Source organism: Caretta caretta, chromosome 16, assembly GCF_965140235.1.
Source record: "Caretta caretta isolate rCarCar2 chromosome 16, rCarCar1.hap1, whole genome shotgun sequence".
In the NCBI taxonomy this organism is placed as follows: domain Eukaryota; kingdom Metazoa; phylum Chordata; order Testudines; family Cheloniidae; genus Caretta; species Caretta caretta.
The window spans coordinates 2,444,038-2,463,039 of record NC_134221.1 but is presented as its reverse complement, the minus strand read 5'-3'; the positions used below and the strand labels follow the sequence as shown (position 1 = coordinate 2,463,039).

Here is a 19,002-nt window from a genome sequence, read left to right as displayed (position 1 = left end):
AGGAGCGATGAGGGCAAAGGATGATTGTAACCAAGAGCCAGGACTTGGGTTTCTGGCTCATCCAAAGAGCACCATTTCCAGCAGCAGCCCTGCTGACTCAAAGGAAAGAATCGCCTAGGACAGGTCCTTCTGCAGCGGCTGGAGTCAGGGCAAGGGCTACATTACCCCCACTGCTCCTCGTGGAGTTCACTCTCCCACCCAAGCACTGGCTGTGCTTAGCTTCTGGGAGCTGAAGAGACCCCAGCCCAACGCCGCACTTTTCACATTGGATTCCATCAGTCAAGCCACAGGAGTTGATGTTCACTGGGCAGCTGCTCACCCCAAAGGCATCCTGTGCTAGGGGCTGTCAGGGTCGAGAAGGCCATAAATATTCCCCTGCTGGGGCAAACTTCCCATTCATGATCCCCAAGCCAGGCACACAGCGTGAGCTCACTTGCCCTTCTGCGCCCATAGCTCACGTGGACTCACCACTCTCCTGTGCCGCTCGCTCGCATCCTTGACCCGGATCCTGTCAATCTGCTTCTTTTGGAAGTTTAGGGAATTCTCCCTGAACTTTCTCTCTGCAATGAACTCAGTTTCCATATTGATCATGTCCGCCTGGAGTGTGGCACAGTCAGGGAAGGGAATAACAATTATCACATCAATAAAGCCTCTTCCATGCCAAAGTACTGCACAAGCTGCATCCCCACTGCACTGCTACAATGCAGCCACCTCTGGGGCAGAGGGTGGCAGACAACTGGCCCATAGTGCACTGCACAGCATGGCCAAGGATGCCTCGGCAAGCCCCTACATCCTACGAAATGTGCCGTGGGATCTTTAGAGCCTGGGCAGGGCAGCCAGGCCCTCAGCTTTTAAGGTCTTTTCCAAAAGATTCTCCACAAAATAAATTGCCAGGGACACTGAAGCAGCCAGGGTTTGAACCCGTCTGGGTATTTCATACCTAGTACTTTCAGCAAGCTGTCCCCAGCACCCAGGTGTGGGGTGGCTCTAGGGCAGGGGAAGCCTGGTGGGCACTGGAATCCCCCACTCAGTTTGTTCTGCTCTTTATGGCAAGAAAATTAACCGGAGTAGGGGCCTAAGTCATTCCTAGAAAGGTCACTGCATGCAACAGATGCTGCAGCCCTTGAGCCAGGACCTCTCCCAACATGCCCAGTACCTGATTCCCAAGCAGAGTTCTCACCTTGGCTGCTTCTGTCGCTTCGGTGGCATCCACAGCCATCAGTCTCATGCCCTTCAGCTCCACCTGGTAGACTTCTACCATGTGCTGAAGGACGTTCAGCTGCAAAGGGAGCTGGGCTAATTCCTACGCACAGAGACACAGACAGCAATTCTCACGACCTATAGCACATGCTGGTGCAGTACAACCCTGTGCCCCCACCCAGCATAATGGAGAATCAATGAACCAGCTCTGGAATCAACAAGGAACTCAACGGCAAAACTCCTGGGCCAGATTCTCGCCTGCACAACATGGGTACGGGGAAGGGGCGTTGGATGCTAAGGGACCACAGACCAACTAAGAACAACTGTAAGGGAGCAAAGTTTCACCCCATCCTACTCTGTTTCCCCTCACTCCCATTACATCTCCTCTCTCTCCTGACACAGCCCCTATGTTGGTGGGGCAGAGCCGGCTCCAAAGAAATTCCCAACTGGCCAGATCATACCACACCTAGTACCACTCATGTAAAGAACAGGGGCTTGGGGTGCTTTTAGCTCCCCAGAATTTAGGGATTGCATTAATAAATCAAGGAGGCACAGAGTTTGGAACCAGAGCTTGTTTAGCTCACAAATTTAGTCCTGGCACAAAACTGCGCACAAAAACATAAAACAGGAATAAAAAGAACAATTTACAAATGTGAAAAAGTTGCAAACAATGATTTTTGCTCTGCATTGCTTGCAATGAATTCTTCTGCAACATCTGTAAATTATCAGCTTTGTCCTTGTGTACATGTAAAAAATCACACACCGTTGAGCTGTGATTGTCCCATTGTGGATCAAAGCCATAGTTTAACACGCTGAAGAGTGCTGAAACTACCTTCACTTACACCATTGGTTGCTGTTCCAGCAAAATCAGGTATATCAACTTCACTGCTTTGGAAAACAGCCAATGTTTGGTTTGGCAGAGCAAGCTGAGATATTTATGAACAGCCTTCACCAATCTTTCTGTAAGATGACAGTTGACTTGAAATAGATGAGGCTGAGTAACCAGTTGATCATGGTCGAAATCGGAACAATACCTCTGTAGCACATCTTGAAATTGCGTCCCTGTTACAGTTCGTGTTGTTATGAGCGTATTATTTTTAATAATTTGTAGCCTCTCTGTTCAAATCTTGATTGAACACTAAACGTGTAAAATAAATTACTTTGAAGTAGATGTACTTATCAAATTTCTTTGTGTATTTGGGTAGCTGAGTTCACCTGTTCCTATTTGCATTTTCTTCAGAACTTTTCTCTTTCTTGGAAGCTTGTGCCTTCTATCTTCAATTTCAAACTTCTCTGGCAGATTTTCTCCCAGAGTAAGTTGTAGTTTTCATCCGATTGGATGGACTGAAGTGAATTCAGTGTCATTTTCATATGGGATTGACCTTCTATTGCTGAAACGTCTGACCCTTGCAGAATATGATACATTGTCTACTGTTTTTAGGACTTCTCAACCTAGTTCAATACCAAGAGGAAATTTAACTTTTCCATTTGAATTCTGAGCTCTAATTTCAGGATCTTTCATTGCGTCCTTTGCAACCTCTCAAGTTGTCCACAGTGAAAAGTAGCTCTCAAATGAAGCCAATGCTTCTGCACAGAGAGTCCATTGCTGGACAGAGGACACAGATGTTTGGTGGTGTACTGAACACTTCATATTTTATGTCCTGAAGTACAGCATCTTGTTGGGGTGACTTTTTTACATCATTTTGTAATTTCATAAGTGGTATCTTTCAGGATAGAATTGTCACAGACATTGCAACCCCATGCAGTAGCTTTGGGGATCATTGTATTAAACTTATGAATGGTTTCTATATGTTTGTGTTCTGCTCCGGGGGAGGGTTACCACAGCGCCTCCAGGAACTAAAAACAGAGGGCGTGGTTACTCCTGGGGATTGGAAACAACCCCAAAGAAGCACCACCCTGGGGTGGTTTGCATATACTGGCTCATGCTGGGTTTTCCACAGATTAGAAAACAAAGAAAGGGTTTTTGGTATAAAAGGATGAGCTTGAACTGATCCAGGGCCTTCTCTCCAATCTGGCAAATGGATGTGAACTTTTGTCCAAGGGGCTCCAATCCTGCTGAAGGGTTGGGAGGACCTTGACCTTTGCCCCAAAAGACTGAGGGTGACTCCTGGTATAATTATGGGTGTTTACATCTGTTTACTGTTTTTATACTTTTTCTCTGTGATGCTTTTACCTCAAGAATAAAGGTGCTTGCCTAGAAAGAGCTGGGTTATAGCTTGTAAGTGTTGACAGTACACTGGTCATCGCCTTCAGAGACAAAGGAAAGCACAGGGACTGGCCTGCAGGCAGACTGGCTTGCTGAGTATATCACAGTGTAAGGCAGGGAGCTGTGCAGAATTAACCCCCCACTCTCCCAGGCAGAATGAAGTGGAACAAAGGACCCTGCCCAGAGACAGGTGATGGCTAGAAGCCTGAAACTTTAAGTGCACACCCTCCAGGGGGAGTACAGGTACAGTTACCTCTGAAACTGCAACAAGTATTATTTTTAATAGCATCCTGACATGCTTATGATTCCTCCTGTTGAAATCTGGTTGCTGCACCTGATACAACCTGGCATATTAATGGCACCAACCCAGCATTGTCCATGACAGTTGTTGATCCTCAGATTTAGGCACAATAATACCTTTAATAACTGATACCATTACCTCTGTCAATGTGCAGGCCACATTGTACAATGCAATGAACTCCTCATGCACATTCATCTCATCACCGACATATTGTAGGCATAAAGCCACTTGCTCTTTGTTGGAGAAATCCGTTGTTTCATCCATCATCACTGTACACCTCTGCCCAGAAACCCTCTCAGAAATCTGCCTTCCCACTTTAAGAGCCACCATGTCTATTAGCTCATTTTTAATAACTGAGCTTGGGAATTTGTCTTGACTCTTTTTCAGCCCCTTTGAAATACCAGAATCACATTCTGTCTGCAAGCAATGCAGCTGAATACAGCTACAGTTGAACTCTCCAGGTAAGGCCCATTTTTGGGTTGTTCAGTATAAGGGTCTTCCAATGCAAGTCCCTGTCTGGCAAGATACCACGTATGACTTAGTATTTCCATTAGGATCTTCTGGTTTTATTCTTTCTTCTGAGAGTACTGAAAACTTAGCATGACCCTGACATTCTCTGGGTCTTTTGAAGAACATCAACCACTGTTCAACACGGCTGTTACTCTGAAATCAACCACTGAGCCACTGAAAACCATGAAACCAAGATGAGCAGAGAGAACAGTCTTTTCCCCAAAGGGATCTGCAGGGAAAGACTTATGTCATGGCTGATGAGATGTCTCAGAAATGCTAGCGGGCATTTGGTTTCTGTTACAAATGATAGTGAGACAGCTTAGTTTTATAACCAGCAGGGATTGATCCACTCCTTGGTTGGAAGCGTTGGTTCCTCCTGTTTTAAGTGATTTCATTTCAGCCTTGAAAATATCCACTTTGTTTCTGTACTTCATGCAGTCACTGCTCACTTAGTGAGAAAGGCATAGGATTGCAGAATTGAAACACACACACACAATCTCTCCTGGTAAATTGAAACATTTAGATGGCCTCTTGGTTTCTGAGTCACTGTGTACTTTAGAGGTCCGTCTAGAAGGAGGCAGAAAGAAGAAAGCGAACAGCCTACACCTGATCTGTTGGTTACTGAATGTAAGGGGACTGTTGGCCCCTTACTAAAACTCATGAGGTTTTTTTGGTTGGCCATCTCCCAGTACCAAAAGGAAGGGGAAGGGAAGGTGGGAAATCAGGACCCTGAGACTGACAGTCCCCAAGAGCAATGGGGAGAGGCCAATGCTTCAGATCAGTCTGATTGACAAGGTGGGTGGGCTAACGAGGGAATCGGAAGACCAGGGTGGTCCTGTCCTCCAGGTGAGCTGGAATTGCCTGGGTCGGACAGTGTTGGGCCAAGATAAGGGGAGAGCAGGGGCCCGAGCTGAGCTGTGGAGCAGGGCCGTGTCAGCCAGAGAAGCAGCCCAGGGAGCAGACCTGCACTGGGAGCAGAGGGGCCAGAGGAGCGGCCCAGGGAGCAGACCTGCACTGGGAGCAGAGGGGCCAGAGGAGCGGCCCAGGGAGCAGACCTGCACTGGGAGCAGAGGGGCCAGAGAAGCAGCCCAGGGAGCAGACCTGCACTGGGAGCAGAGGGGCCAGAGGAGCGGCCCAGGGAGCAGACCTGCACTGGGAGCAGAGGGGCCAGAGGAGCGGCCAGGGAGCAGACCTGCACTGGGAGCAGAGGGGCCAGAGGAGCGGCCCAGGGAGCAGACCTGCACTGGGAGCAGAGGGGCCAGAGGAGCGGCCCAGGGAGCTGCGTTGAAGGCAGAGCAGCATCAGGGCTGTGGCACAGTGGGGCTGGGGCTGGGGCTGGAGCAGTCTGGAGCTGGGTGCAGGGAGCTGCTGGGAAGAGTGCTGGGGGACCCTGGGCAGGGGGCCTAGTGCAAGAAGACACCCCCAGCCAGAGGCCTTGCAGGCCAGACTTAGAGGGGAAATGTAACCCCGATGGGGGAGTGGGGCTGAGGCTGGGAAGAAGGGTCCTGCCACCTGGAGCCTGAGGGCATGTGGCCACCACCAGAGCAAGTATCCAACCCGCAGCATCCCTGCAGCACAGCCAGGGCCTGGGCAGGGGCTTGGGCTGGGGGAGGGACAGACTGTGAACTGCCCAGACGCTCCAGAGACGCTGGTTGTGACGTCCCTGGGCCACAGAGTGGGGTGACGGGTTTTCCTTTCACCTTTCCCATTTTTTCCTTATTTTTAAAACTGATTCCTGTTTAATAAATTGAATTTGCTTTGAACTGTATGGAACGATCAGTGGGTCAGGGAAGCATCCAGAGCACAGAGAGCACCCCGGAGTGGGGGCACCCTAGTCTCTGTCCTGCGTGACCACAACAAGGTGGGGGGTCGAGCCCCCCAGGAATCCTGGGCCCAGCCTTGTTGGAGTTATGAGGACTCTGCCACCCAGGAGAGTGGAAGGGAGCCCTCGAGGTCAGGCAGGCCTCGGGGTAAAGGGAGTGGGAGCGAGGACTCAGATCCTTTCGCTAGCCCACTTCACTGGTGTAGTGTGTAAGCAGGGAATTCCCCACACTAATGGGACCATTCCCCCGCTTACATGTAGCAGGCTTTGCTCAGGGGCCAGTAGACCTAGTAGTCAATCTGCGGCAGTCTCTCCGAGCCTTGAGGCAGTTCTTCCAGGCACTCTGGGGGCCCAGCAGCCAACCCACAGTTCGTCACCTGCCACCCAGGAGGCCAGGGGAAGAGAGAAGGAAGCACAGGAGGACCTGGCCCCTCCTTGTCCCCCAGGTCTGGCCCAGGGCCCAAGTAGAGAGAGGCAAGGGGTGACTCAGTCCCTTCCAGCTGCCATTCCAGCTCAGCCTCCCCTGGGCCACTTCCTACCTTCCCTGTTTCCCTTCAGTTTGGGGCATGGCTCCAGCCTTATGTCTACACAGTCTTGCTAGTTGAGGGCTTCAGTTGAGGTGGGGGAGATGTTTCCCAGCTCACCCTCAGAGTCCAGTAGTCCCCCCTTAGTTGCAGGAAGTGGATTCTGGGTGAGTCTGACTCACAGTCCCAGTCCTTCCCCGATCCATTGCTCTGCTCAGTGGCTGCAGCCAGTCTTTCCTCCTTGCACGCTCCCCACTCCCTCCTGCCAGACTGCCAGGGCTCCATGCCCAGCAGCTGTTGGGGGAAAGGCCTTCTTGGCCCAATACTGCTCCCCCACTCCTCTGCCCTTAGTGGGGGCTGTCTTATGCTGGGAAGCCACTCTTCTGTTCTCTTTACATGGCCCTCGGGTGCCTCCTCAACCAGCGACTCTGACAAGAAGAGGGAAGCTGGAGCCCTTAGCCACCCAGGTGAAGGATCCTGGGCCAGAGGCTGCACAAGAACAGGTGAAGGATCCTGGCACTTAGATGTCTGGCCTGGCCTCCCCTATCCCTTTGTGAAAAGAGCACATGCAACTCAGCACAGGGCAGGAAAAAGAGAAGAGCCAGTCAGGTGGCTCTGGGAGCCAGCCCCAGAGGAATGGCCACTGGCTGGACCTGTCTCAGGTCTCCTTCATGAGAGAGGATCTGGATTCCAAAGTCCTTGTGCACCGAAGAAGAGAGAAGAGAGCTGCAGGAAGAGGGGGAGAAGCACAGATGGGGGTCTCACCCAGGCACTCAGAATTCCCCCTCACAAGAAGAAGAGGCCCTGCTTGCTGAGCCATTTCCGAGCCAGGGAAGAAAGGAGTCAGAGCCTGGCACAGGAGAAACCTTCCCCATCCCTGATGACCAAGGGCCAGCTAATACCAAGGGACATGAAGCAACCCTCAGAGTCCCCCCTGGATTCAAGAGAACAGAGTTATCAGCAGACTGTGCCTACTACAATAATTACATCATGTCAGAATGAGAATCTGCAGCTGTTATTTGATTATTTTTCACTCTAGCCCCTTTCCCCTCCCCCTCCAAATAGACAGGCCTTGTCTACCCCTGCAGACGGTGCAAAGGGGCAGAATGGGAGCTGACTCTGGATCTTCAAAATACAGTTGTGTTTTCCAAACAGCTCCATACAGCATGCTTTGTTGTCCTCTCCTTGAAGCGTTACCCCCTGCAATGTTGCACACCACCTGCTTCTGGTTTCTCAATGCCTGCCAGACTGCAAATCACACCCCCAACAGCTCCTGGCTTTCTCACTGCAGCATTGCCCAGCCCATGCTTTGCAATAACATACACTACAGCAGAGGTTCTCAAACTGTGAGCCGTGGAGAGCTCCATGCAGCTGGTCCGCAGATAGTTCCCTCTAAGGTGCGTGCCTGGATGGCCGCACACAAGAGGATGAAGGGCCACGCACCTAATTAGTGGAGCCGTGCAGGCATGGCTCCACTAATTAGGTGCTTGGATCCTGGGGAAGATGCACATGTAAGGTGAGGTGGTGGCCATGGGGGGCAGGGGGCAGTGGGGAGAGAAGGAGGGGTGGGGGGAATTTGGGAAGTGCAGTTCTGTGGTGGCCAGAGAAAAAGGTGACCTTTCAGAGCTGCAGCTGCTGGGGAGAGACGGCCCTCCTTCCCAGCCCCAGCTCAGGGGCTGCTGCGGCAGGGGAGAGAGGGAGAGACCCTCCTCCTTCTTTTACAGGGGCTGCTGCAGCGGGGGAGAGAAGGCACATCCATCACATTAGAAAGGTAAGACTACTGGTATTAAAATATGAGTTTTGTACTTTTATTTGTAGAACAAAAAAAGGGTAATTATTAAGGGTTTTTTTATATAGTGCTTTTATCCAAAGCACTTAACAATAGTTAGCTAACGGTACAAACAACATTTGGAAAGATCATTAAGTAGTCCGCCAAGACCCTCAGCAATGTTCAAGTGGTCCGCGAAAAAAAGGTTTGAGAACCACTGCACTACAGATTTCTCGCCACATCACTGCATGGACTGCACACTGCAGATTCCTCACTGCATAACTTCATGGATTGCACACTGCAGATTCCTCTCCACAGCCCTGCATGGACTGCACACTGCAGATTCCTCACCGCAGCATTGCATGGCTTGCACACTGCAGATTCCTCACCGCAGCACTGCATGGACTGCACACTGCTGATTCCTCACCGCAGCATTGCATGGCTTGCACAGTGCTGATTCCTCACCGCAGCACTGCATGGACTGCACACTGCAGATTTGTCTCCACACCACTGTGTGGACTGTTCTCGGCACACTGAATCTCAGAGATGTCTGCATTTATCGACACAAACTGGTAACATGAATTGCTTGGATTTTTTAACAAGACACTGTTTACACCGACATTCAGCACTGGTGACTTCCCAGGACATGAATGTCTGATTGCCTTTTAGACCAAAAATGCCTTTCCCAAGATGAGCCTATTATGATCTGCTGACTTCACCATATTCCCCAATTCTAAAGCTCTCAATCCAGAATGAAAACACATCAGCAGGACTGCGGCTTTTCCAAACACGCGCCAATCATGTTATTGTTCTGGCAGCCCCAGCTTGCACCCTACTGTGGAGACATGTAAGGACAATAGGCAGCTTCTCCAAAGAGATAGGTTTGCCACCCGTCCGGTTTTCTCCCAGACAATCCGGGTTTCAGCTCGTGTGTCTTGGTGCCATTGGACAGGCCCTGGTGTCCGATGTTTTGATCTGTGAAGAAGGTGGCAACCCGAGGTAGAAGGAAGGAGACAGCTCAGCAGCAGCTGCCGCCGCTGCCTCCTGCAGTTTGTGGCGGCACATGGTGCTCAGGGGCAGGGCCTTGGGGGAAGAGGCAGAGAAGGGGCAGGGCCTCGAGGGAAGAGGTGGAGCAGGGCGGAGCCTTGGGAGAAGAGGCGAAGAGGGTCAGGGCCTTGGAAGGAAGAGTCAGGGCAGGAGGCGGGGCCTCGGGTGTCTGATTACCAGCCATTAGAAAGGTGGCAGCCCTCCAAAGAGGGCCAGCATGGGGCTTGGAAAGGGAAGCCATCTCACATATCTGGGCCTGTAAATCCCAGAGCCAACTCCCAGGGATAAGGCTGTGGTCCAGGAGACAGGAGCTGGTCTCAGTGAGATGATTCTCACTGGACCAGCACAAGTCCATGGGGCCGGATGCGCTGCATCTGAGAGTGCTAAAGGAGTTGGCGGATGTGATTGCAGAGCCATTGGCCATTATCTTTGAAAACTCATGGCGATCGGGGGAGGTCCCGGACGACTGGAAAAAGGCTAATGTAGTGCCCATCTTTAAAAAAGGGAAGAAGGAGGATCCTGGGAACTACAGGCCAGTCAGCCTCACCTCAGTCCCTGGAAAAATCATGGAGCAGGTCCTCAAGGAATCAATTCTGAAGCACTTAGAGGAGAGGAAAGTGATCAGGAACAGTCAGCATGGATTCACCAAGGGCAAGGCATGCCTGACTAATCTAATTGCCTTTTATGACGAGATAACTGGCTCTGTGGATGAGGGGAAAGCGGTGGATGTGTTGTTCCTTGACTTTAGCAAAGCTTTTAACACAGTCTCCCACAGTATTCTTGTCAGCAAGTTAAAGAAGTATGGGCTGGATGAATGGACTATAAGGTGGATAGAAAGTTGGCTAGATTGTCAGACTCAATGGGTAGTGATCAATGACTCCATGTCTAGTTGGCAGCCGGTATCAAGTGGAGTGCCCCAAGGGTCGGTCCTGGGGCCAGTTTTCTTCAATATCTTCATTAATGATCTGGAGGATGGTGTGGATTGCACCCTCAGCAAGTTTGCAGATGACACTAAACTGGGAGGAGAGGTAGATACGCTGGAGGGTAGGGATAGGATACAGAGGGCCCTAGACAAATTAGAGGATTGGGCCAAAGAAATCTGATGAAGTTCAACAAGGACAAGTGCAGAGTCCTGCACTTAGGACGGAAGAATCCAATGCACCGCTACATACTAGGGACCGAATGGCTCGGCAGCAGTTCTGCAGAAAAGGACCTCGGGGTTACAGTGGACGAGAAGCTGGATATGAGTCAGCAGTGTGCCCTTGTTGCCAAGAAGGCCAATGGCATTTTGGGATGTATAAGTAGGGGCATTGCCAGCAGATCAAGGGACGTGATCGTTCCCCTCTATTCGACGTTGGTGAGGCCTCATCTGGAGTACTGTGTCCAGTTTTGGGCCCCACACTACAAGAAGGATGTGGAAAAATTGGAGAGTCCAGCAGAGGGCAACAAAAATGATTAGGGCCTGGAACACATGACTTCTGAGGAGAGGCTGAGGGAACTGAGATTGTTTAGTGTGCGGAAGAGAAGAATGAGGGGGGATTTGATAGCTGCTTTCAACTACCTGAAAGGGGGTTCCAAAGAGGATGGATCTAGACTGTTCTCAGTGGTAGCTGATGATAGAACGAGGAGTAATGGTCTCAAGTTGCAGTGGGGGAGGTTTAGATTGGATATTAGGAAAAACTTTTTCACTAAGAGGGTGGTGAAACACTGGAATGCGTTGCCTAGGGAGGTGGTGGAATCTCCTTCCTTAGATATTTTTAAGGTCAGGCTTGACAAAGCCCTGGCTGGGATGCTTTAGTTGGGGATTGGTCCTGCTTTGAGGAGGGGGTTGGACTAGATGACCTCCTGAGGTCCCTTCCACCCCTGATATTCTATGATTCTATGATTCCAGGTAGAGACTGGCTTGAGCCAAGACTCTGGATCCAAACACCCAGGAGCTGTGGGGAAGTTGCAGTTTACAGCTGAACACTATGGCTGGTTTATCTCTAGCCGCAAAGCAGACCCAGCACAGCAAGATCATTAGTGCAATCAGCTTCTCTTAAACAATGCACCTGGCACCTAATTTCCAGGTGGACAAGGGGTTGTCTTGAGTGATCCCCTCTGGCCAATGCCTGGACCTGCTCCTTTATGCTACTCCATGGTCCATGAGTTGGGTTCTAGTCCCATCCCACAACTGTTTTGCTCTAAATTAACGAATTAGAGCTTGATCCTGCCCACACCAGTGGCAAAGGGTGGGGCCCTAAGGTGGCATTATGACCCTGTTTGGGGCATACGGTAGCCTGGGGAGATCATATGGTGCGGGGAGGAGGCTCACATCCTTCAGGAAATCAACCATCTTCAGATACAGATAATAAATCTTTTCACCAGTCCTGATTTTCATAAGCATTTTCTCTGTGTTATTCTCCAGCTGACGAATCACCTGCAACAGAGAAGGATCTTGTGTCGCTTTGCTGGGTTGCCTGGAACATGAGACTGCTCCTGGGGACCAGATGGGCCAACTCAGAGTCCTGGGGCTGGCTGGCTAGGGCTGCAGAGCCCTCAGGAATGGGGAGGGCCAATTGGTTTGGTGCTCCAGTAGACTTATATTCATTTAAAATCTCTTTTTGACACAGCCCCGGGGCTCTCCTCTGGTAGGTTAGGATTCTTCCAGGCTGCATTGCCCTTAGCCATGGACTGAAGCCCAGCATCCTCCCCATGAGAGGCCACTGACTGTGTGAGCTCCTTTCTTCTGGCGGCTACAGGGGACAGGAGGGATACTGATAATGGATTCCAGCTAGGGGTGACAGTGGGAAGGCTGCATGCTGCTGGTGTACAGAGCAGGGCAGCCAGCCTGGGAACTTCTGGGTGCATGAGCCCAGGAAATGGGGCTTCAGACCTGCCTTTCATCTCCTCTCTTTGCTGCTCCTGCCCAGTAGCATTAGTAGGTTAGTTTGTACTGGGCCCAGGTTCTCTTCCGCTGCGGACTTTGTGGTACTAGCGGTGCAGTGGAAGGACTGGGGTCAGTCTCTGCAGCCAGGGGAAGGTCTGGGGTCACTCTGTGGCCACCCCTCTGGCTGAACTAGAATTGGAGATGGACTCCCCAGGGGGTTCCTCATCCAGGCCTCTGCAGCTGGAACAAGGTCCCTGTGATGTGGGGCCTTCACGGTGCAGAAGTGCAAGTGAGCACACAGGTGCATGTATGGCCTAAGTGTGCACATGCATGAGTGTGCTTGGTTGGGTATGAGTGCCCATGAAAACTGGGAAGGACATGGGGACTGTCCAGAGCTAACCATCATCCAAAAAAGCCACATCTTGGGCTGGTTCCAGAGATGCCCATGCCCCTGCAGGTCCAACTGAAGTCAGTTGGACCTGTAAGTTCACAGCCCTTCCCGGGACCTGGCCCATTGCTATTACCACAGATTTCTGGCATGCACAGTCTTCCACTGGAGCTGAGCCCTTATCACCTGCTGTTGTATCTGGCCCTGTCTGTCCACTCCTTCCATGTCTGCCAGGTGTCGCAGCTTTCTCTGCAGCCCCTCCAGCATCCCGCCCCGCTTCTTCACCTCATACAGCAGCACATTGTGCTCATTCATTCTGTCAAAGATGGAGTTTTGCAGCTTCTCTCGGGCGGCCTGAAAGAGACACAGTGGCACTCAGGGAGCACTGGGTGGGCTCACCCACGAGCAGCCTGCAGAGGGCTTGGCCCCAAGTGAGCTTCTGAACCACCCCACCCTCAGCCAGCCCAAAGGCAGCCTGGCGATAGGCAGAGATCCCAAAGGGAGGAGAGCCAGGGATGAGGTGATGGCCACAATAGCTGCTGATTGTGCATGGCAGGTGCCCAGATACCACAGTGACAGGAGCAGGATAAGCCCTAAGATCGATGTCAGACAGAGCCTCGAGCTGGAGTCCTGCTGGGTGCAGGCTGGGAGATCTGGGCTCTGGGGTGTGGGTTTGGCCCAGTGTAAAGAGTGGGACCCATCACTGGAGCTCATGCAAGCTGTGACACACCAGGTAGGAATCCATGCAGGGGCTCTTTGCAGAATGCAGATCTGGGTCTGAAAGTCAGTGGAAAAGTCTGATGCTCTAATCCCACCAAAGCCTGGAAATCAGTAGTACACACCTGTGCCCCCAGAATCCCTCTCCTCTCCCTGGTGCTGCTCCCGCCAAGGGAAAACAGGGCCACTGGGGCTGGAAGTGACCGCTGATCTGCCAGCAGTGAGGGCCCCAGCTGAGCTGATGCTGTAGCCCCTGCTGCTCCCCTGTTAACCTCTGGCATGTCTTGAATCCAGCAGGAAGGGAAGGTCCCTAGCTAGGGTGAGGACAGCACCGGGGCAGTACGTCACGGTGACAAGCCTTTGAACTGACAGTAGTTGGTGTGACTGGCAGGAACACATTGTAACACAAGGGAGCCACATGAACCTTTCCTGGGGTCTCTGCTGCACACTGCCACTGTTCAGAGATCTTCTCTGTGACAATAGCACAGACCCTCCTGCTCCAGAAACAAAGGCCTTGCCACCTGAGCTAGAGGAGAATCTCCAGTAACTGTTAGCAGTATAGGGTCTATGGCACACAGTCGAGCAGTTCTGATTCCATCCAGCACAGGGTGGTGGGACACACATGAGTGTGTTCACACATGCACACACACTCCCCAACTCACTACAGTACAGTCCCCTGGAGCAGAGGTTTGATGGCATATCACTGAGAGGGACAATTTCCTTTAGGGCCACCTCCAGTCCTCTTTCCCCCGTTTTCTCTGCTCTGTCACTGAGCAGTAAATGCCAGACAGACTGGGTGTGTGCTCTGCCAATTACCTCCACGGTGCTCCTGGCTAAATGCATCTTCAAGCGCTTTTGCTCCCAGCATGCCCGGGAAATCGTCACCTTGTCATACTGTGGGCAGGAGAGGAGCAGAGAGAAACTTGGGATCAAAGTTCTACTTCTAATAATTTGTGAGTGCATCCGCACACAGTAATTGTTAATGCATTATTCCCAGTCAAGGGCTGACCTCCCTCCCAACCCCCAGCTACGGGAGCATCCTCAGCTGCCAATGGCTGAAAGCAAGGCAGGGTAAGGCGAAAGTGTCTACACATTTTAGGGGCCTCAATTTTTGGCTTCCCCTCCTGAGACAGCTAGAACCTGCCTTTCAGAGGGGCTGAACTTCCACGCCCCCGGCTGACTAGTGTGGGTGCTCTCAGCACTCAGTGCCTCTGGAAACCAGGCCCAGGATAGATCATGTTGGGGCCCAAAGCACAGATGCCCCAAACTATGCCATAGTGACTTGCCCAAGATCTCACAGCAAGTGAGATTGTCAGAGCTTGGCTTAATACTCAGGAATTCCTGGGCCCCCGTTTTTACTCAGACTGCTAGGCCATACTGCCCCCTGTAGCCAGCCCAGTTCTGACTAGCAGGCCAGTTTTCAATGTCCAAGGGGCAGAGCTGCTTGGGGCAGCTGTAGCTGGCCCATGAAGAAACAGCCCTGCCCCACGGAGCTCACACTGCACTGCAGAGCCAGTGGGAGAAGCTCAGACCCTGGGAGGACACACGGGTCACTGCTGGGGGAGGTCAGCATTGTGGGCAGGGGAGCCTGGAAGGCAGCACAAGGATGATGGGGAGAAGGATCCAAAGGGGGCACGGAGGGAGGGGAGCAGGAGGAGAGCTGGCCAGGGCCTCCCTGGGAGAAGCGGCCTCCCTGAGAGAAGCAGCCTGCCTGTGCTGGGGGGCACAGCGGGGGCAGTGCCCGGAGCTGGGGAAGTGCGTGACATGGGCAGGACGGGGGTTAGTAGCAGCCCTGGCTGGGCAGCGAGGTGGCTGAGGGAGTCCAGGGGAGAGATGCCCAAGGCTGGGAGCAGGGTGTGGGGGGATGAAGAGCAGAGGGGCAGCCTGGGGTGGGCAGGGGGCCCGGGGGGCTGCAAAGCTGGGTGTTGGGGCAGGAGAACAGGGACCAAGGGGGCAGGAGGGGATCCAGGCAGCAGTACTGAATGGTATTTCCCTTTGTCTCCTGCTGGCCCCGGGGGTGGAAGGTGAATCCGCTCAGACCTGCACAGTGTTGGAGAGCCTCAGCTGGAGCAGTTTGGGGTGCTGGGGCTCAGGGATTGCACACACCCTGATGGCTCTCTGGGTTAGGCTTAGCAAGCTTGCCCCTTGGCATGAGGGCAGAGCCAGGCGCTGGCAGAGCAATGCCCCGGCTGGGGGCGTGGGTACCTTCTGAGCCACGCCCAGGGTGCACATCTCCTTGTGCACATTCCCGCGAAGGAAGCTGATGAGCCCTTTGTTCTGAGTGAGCTTCTCCTCCGTCGAATGCGCAAAAAGCTTCTTCCCTTGTTCTAGAGGTAAACTGAGGATTTCAGTCAAAGGGCAGACCCAGGTCCCTCGCCACGATGCGCCAGGCTCTGACGGGGAAGGCCTGGCACTGCATGCTCCGCTGCGAGTGGGTGGAACTCACCGTCACAGAATTGGTGCCCAGGGCATGTCACTGAGGTGACCAGCTGAGGATCTGGCTCCACGTTTAACCCCCACCCCTTCTGGATTGGATAATTCTATGGAAACATCTTGGGATTTCCATTGTAGAGGTCAAATTCTGCATCCTCAGCCAGCCACACATTGCTGCTGCAGAAGCCAGACAGCCCCATGCACCCGTGGTCTGACCTACAGCAGCCCCAGCCCAGACTTTGGGCAGGTGACTCCCAGTCTGGGGTGCCCCTCAACAGCTCCTTTCACCGAGGGCCAGCACAGCAGCCTCTCTGGGTTTTTTTTGCAGGACCCAGACCTCCCTCTGCCCAGGGGATTTCTGGTGTGTGTCCATAAGTGTTAGGCAGCCAGGATTTGGACCCATATTTCTAAAGGCTCACAATGCCCATCAGGCATCATTGAGGGTTATTGGTCACTAGACCTCCATGCCCACCCCCACCTCCCAGCTCATCAATATCTGTGGGGTTTCCTTCTCCCACATCTCATCTGAGCCCTTTCTGGAGCCTGCTGCAAACCCAGCTACAACCTCATCGGACCTGCTGCCTAGGATTGCACTTGGCTCCTGGGTCCTGGCAGCTTGACGGGCTCAGGAAGGCTTTTCACTCCAGCCTGTCACAGCCTGGCCAAGAAAGAGAGCATCACCTTGCAGTGAGATGATGGCACGCAGCTCCCGGATCTGCTGCTTGATGTCCCTCTTCCTCTGGAACTTCATGGTGGCAGAATGAGGCAGAGAGTATCCTGTCACAGTCACTCAGACTTTGGGTCCCTGCCTGGAGACACTTCTAGCCCTCTCCTCCCACCAGCCGCTGAGCAGGAGAGAGATCTGCCTTTAGAATCAGCTTTTCTATTGTCCTTGTACTGTGACATCAGGAGGATCTTTGTGACACAGTCACGCATCACTGGGTTCTCAGTGGTGGCAGTTGGGTGCGTGTGTGTTCTCTTTGCGTGCTGTCACAGCCTGCACAGGGAGCTGGTCTGACAGGCCTCAATAACACTACCTAGAAAGACCACAGACTGGGTTCATAGAATCATAGAATATCAGGGTTGGAAGGGACCTCAGGAGTCATCTAGTCCAACCCCCTGCTCAAAGCAGGACCAATCCCCAATTTTTGCCCCAGATCCCTAAACGGCCCCCTCAAGGATTGAACTCACAACCCTGGGTTTAGCAGGCCAATGCTCAAACCACTGAGCTATCCCTCCCCCCTTTGTTCCGTGGCAAAGGCCTTGGCCAGGTTTATTGTCAACGGAGCACGGCCCTAGGACCCTGGCTCCCTGGTTACAGGGACACTAGCACATGTATGCCCATGACAATGGACCAGATCAGCCAGCAGCAGGACTGTCTGCTGCCCCCTCAGCTGCCCCCACAGCCCCTCCAGCGGCTGCTCCTTCCACACATCGATACAAACAAGTTCATCCATCAGCCTGTCCTCCCATCCTTGTCTTACTTGGGTCGTGTGTTCCTGTGCCAGCTCCCAGCATTGTGCTTATATCGCACCTGTGTGCTGGGGTGGACCTGGGCTTGCCTTCCGGAACGTGTTTACATGAATACCCAGGGCCTAGGACTTCCTGGGAGTGCCTGTGTTGCAGCAACGCGAGCTATGCCTTTGCCAAGTTCATGTGCAGGACATGAACTTCCAAGCAAGCATCTGGTTTACGATGATTGGCAATCCCTCGATTCGAGGATGATCTATACCACAGATTTGCATATGGGTCCTGAACTGACTCAGGAGTCTGATCCTGGAACCGCAAATCCACCCACAGTACCATGTAGGTACTGACATTTTGTGGCAGGCCAGCGGCTTGCGAGGAGAAAGTTATTTCTTTTTCCTTCCTCCTCTTTCTCTTTTCAGCTTCAAGGACAAGACGCTTCTCCACAAAGCAGGCCACTGCCTGATGGAGGATATGGCGCCATTGGGGTCGGTTGGTGGCTTGCTCCTCCCAGCTTGTGATGTCCACATCAGTTTTCTTAAGATACACTTTCAGTGTGCCTTTGTAACATTTCCTCTGACCACCACAGGATCTTTGACTATGGGTGAGCTGAGAGTAGAGGACTGGTTTTGAGAGGCGAGAGTCTGGCATCCGCACACAATGTCCAGCCCAGCGAAGTTCGTGCATAAGAATCATTGCTTCACTGCTGGTGACATTGGCTTCAGTGAAGGATGCTGGCGTTAGTGTGGCAATTTTGCCACTTGATGAAAAGGATCTTCTCGAGGCATCCTTGGTGATACCTCTCCAGACTCTTGTGGTGCTGTCGATAGGTCACCCAGGTTTCGCATCCATACGGAAGTGTAGGAACTACAATTGTCTTATAGACCTGGATCTTGGTGTCCTGCTGTAGGTCACAGTCCATGAAAACGCATCGGAGCAATTTCCCAAAGGAAGCATTTGAGCACTAGATCATGTGCTGGATCTCATTCTCGATTTTTGCATTTTGAGAAAGTTGGCTACAGAGGTAGCAAAAGTGCTCAACTGTCTCCAAAGTCTGACCCTCGATGAAGATTTGTGGTGGGTCATGTGCAAGGCTTGAAGCAGGTTGATAGAGCACTTTAGTCTTCCCTATATTGAGTGAGACTGTCTCCTCTTGAAGTCTAAGGTCTTCAGGGTGTTGGGATATATATATACATTGTGATTCATATATCCATGTAATATGTTATAGGTCATTGTGGCCTGGTATGAATGACGCGTGCTTGACATGAATGCGTGCATTGCAAGTTAGCAACCAAAGCAAGGACTTAAGGTCAAGGACTATTAGAACTCTGTGCAAAAACAATCTTATGTTCTGAGAAAAATATGGAAAATCATCAGAAAAGGAAATAACACCAGCTGGACTGATATAAAATTGTATAAGAATTGGAGGAAATGGCACACCTGGGATCATGGCGGCCCGCCTAGGATTGTCTCTTTGGAATTGTGTGGGTAGAAGGCCTAGTAAACAAAGGCAAAGAACTGATGATGAGACAGAATGGACTATAAATGGGTGCCTATGATTTCTGCAAATCGGAGTCGTTTATTGATCCAAAGTCCCGTGTGGATATAGATGTGGTTTTCGCCAGCTTCCCGCAACTTATGATCCTATCCTGATGGAAGGAACCTTGACTGGCCAATGGGACCATTCTGACCTTTGGACTCTGGTATAGTATGTTTGGGGCGTGAATGC

At 52.0% G+C, this 19,002-nt stretch overlaps 1 protein-coding gene across 1 annotated transcript in view; it reads right to left on the bottom strand.

The window, feature by feature from the left end:
• Positions 1–16,557, bottom strand: part of CCDC183 (coiled-coil domain containing 183) — a 29,152-nt gene extending 12,595 nt beyond the window's left edge. The window contains exons 1-7 of the mRNA XM_075120585.1: positions 16,488–16,557; positions 15,579–15,700; positions 14,190–14,267; positions 12,843–13,010; positions 11,714–11,818; positions 1,181–1,303; positions 469–597 (exon numbers count right to left, since the gene is read on the bottom strand). Of these exons, the coding sequence (XP_074976686.1) occupies positions 469–597; positions 1,181–1,303; positions 11,714–11,818; positions 12,843–13,010; positions 14,190–14,267; positions 15,579–15,700; positions 16,488–16,557 (795 nt within the window). The remainder of the gene's footprint in view (positions 1–468; positions 598–1,180; positions 1,304–11,713; positions 11,819–12,842; positions 13,011–14,189; positions 14,268–15,578; positions 15,701–16,487) is intronic.
• Positions 16,558–19,002: the final 2,445 nt, after the last annotated feature.